This window comes from Mandrillus leucophaeus, unplaced genomic scaffold (assembly GCF_000951045.1).
Source record: "Mandrillus leucophaeus isolate KB7577 unplaced genomic scaffold, Mleu.le_1.0 Scaffold151, whole genome shotgun sequence".
In the NCBI taxonomy this organism is placed as follows: Eukaryota; Metazoa; Chordata; class Mammalia; order Primates; family Cercopithecidae; genus Mandrillus; species Mandrillus leucophaeus.
The window spans coordinates 149,099-151,032 of record NW_012101488.1 but is presented as its reverse complement, the minus strand read 5'-3'; the positions used below and the strand labels follow the sequence as shown (position 1 = coordinate 151,032).

Genomic DNA, 1,934 nt, shown 5'->3' with positions numbered 1-1,934 from the left:
GAGGGCCTCATGGAGCTCATGAAAATGAAAGCAGATCCCCTCCTCTTTTGGGTATCAGGATCCTTGCTTTCCTGTCTGTCTGTTTCAACTTTCTCCTTTTTCACCAAATAAAGTAACAGTAACCCCGGGACACTGAGGACAGCTTTCCAAGGGTGATACTATTATCACCAACCCTTTTACAGATGAGGAAAGGAGGGGCCGAGAAGAGGCCACCCAGGCCTCCTCCCTTCCGGGTTCCCTCCGAACTCCTTTTCCAATATACCCCTCCCTCTGCCTCAGGGCGTTCTGACCCCAAGACTGGGGGTCCTTACGCCAGGAGATCTCTGCTCCCTTCCTGCCCTGCAGCCCCTCCCCCCATGTGCTCCCCCGACCCCACCCCCATCTCCTTTTGTCCCCAGGGAATCTGCTGTGGAGGGAATCTCCCTCCCTCCCTGGCCTCCCCGGCCTCCCCACTCTGCCGACTTCCCTGATCCTCCCACCAAGTCTCCGCCTTTCATTCAGCCTCCCCAAAACCCCTACTCACCAAGCACTCGGAGCCAGATATCCACGCTCCTTTTGCCCTGCGGGAAGATGAAGAACACGCAGGTGTAGCTGCCTTCATCCTCGACGCGCAACCCAAACATCCTCAGCGAGGCATCCCGCAGCTCCGTGCCCAGTCTGGTGGCCACGAATTCCAGCCGTTTGGGCTCCGAATAGCTGGGGCCCTGCGTTGGGTGGAAGACGGCCATGCTGCCGGATTCACCATGCCGCGACCAAGTCAGCTGTGACACGTGAGTCTCCTCCATGCCGGGCACCTGTAGGTAGCAGGGCAGCGTCACGGAGTCACCCAAGAAGCCGGGCACCTGGGTGGGCGCCTGCACGACGACGTCCCCTGCGGAGAACCGAAGAGGTGTCAGACCCGGGGCGTTCCTGGGCTAGATAGTGAGGGGCTCCGGGAGCCCGGGCACCTGGGCGTGCAATTGCACGCTGGGGCCCTGGAGCCCTGGTGGACGGTGGGGTGTGGGGGAAGGGGGGACTGGGGCACTAGTTGGGGTCATGGCAGGCGAGGAGGGTAAGGGCATCTGGGATGGTCTGCAACTTGGCCTTGCTCCTTCACTTTGGCTATTTATTACCATATTTCTTCTGTTATTACCGTATTTCCCTCAATCTCAACATCATTGATTTTAAAAATTATGGTAAATATGTGGTTAAAAACTAAATTTACCATTTAAGCCATTTAAAGCATACAGTTCAGTGGCACTACGCACATTTCACAATGTTGTGCAACTGTCACCACTATATAGCTCCAGACTTTTTCTTTTCTTTTTTTTGAGACGGAGTCTCGCTCTGTCACCCAGGTGGAGTGCAGTGGCACGATCTCTGCTCATTGCAAGCTCTGCCTCCGGAGTTCAAGCAGTTCTCCTGCCTCAGCTTTCCGTGTAGCTGGGATGACAGGCTCCCACCACCACACCCGGCTAATTTTTTATATATTTTTAGCAGAGATGAGGTTTCACCACGTTGGCCAGGCTGGTCTTGAACTCCTGACCTCAAGTGTTCCTCCTGCCTCGGCCTCCCAAAGTGCTGGGATTACAGGTGTGAGCCACCGCACCTGGCCCAGAACTTTTTCATCACACTGGTGTCGTAGCTTTCACATACCATGACTGTCGTTATTTACAGCACAATTGCCATTAGGGGTTAGAATATCCCCAATGTAGAAAATGGGGAGAAATCCTAGATCTTCAAATCCATGAAAAGCTATATTATTACTCTGGGTAGGTCTTGGCTGGAAGAATGTGGGGGATCGTGGTACAAGAGGAAGGCAATTATAGTGAGGCTTCAGGCCGGTTACTTAACCTGTCTGATTCTTTTTCCTAGTTTGTAAAATGAGACTTAGAACAGTGCACACTCACAGGGCGCTCACACAGATCAGGGGCTATTCTGGGTGCTTCACATAT

The 1,934-nt window shown here is 53.7% G+C and overlaps 1 protein-coding gene across 1 annotated transcript in view; it reads right to left on the bottom strand.

The window, feature by feature from the left end:
- Positions 1–871, bottom strand: part of LOC105535880 (poliovirus receptor homolog) — a 14,419-nt gene extending 13,548 nt beyond the window's left edge. Inside the window, exon 1 of the mRNA XM_011975132.1 lies at positions 524–871. Coding sequence (XP_011830522.1) covers positions 524–785 — 262 coding nt within the window. The 5' untranslated portion in view covers positions 786–871. The remainder of the gene's footprint in view (positions 1–523) is intronic.
- Positions 872–1,934: the final 1,063 nt, after the last annotated feature.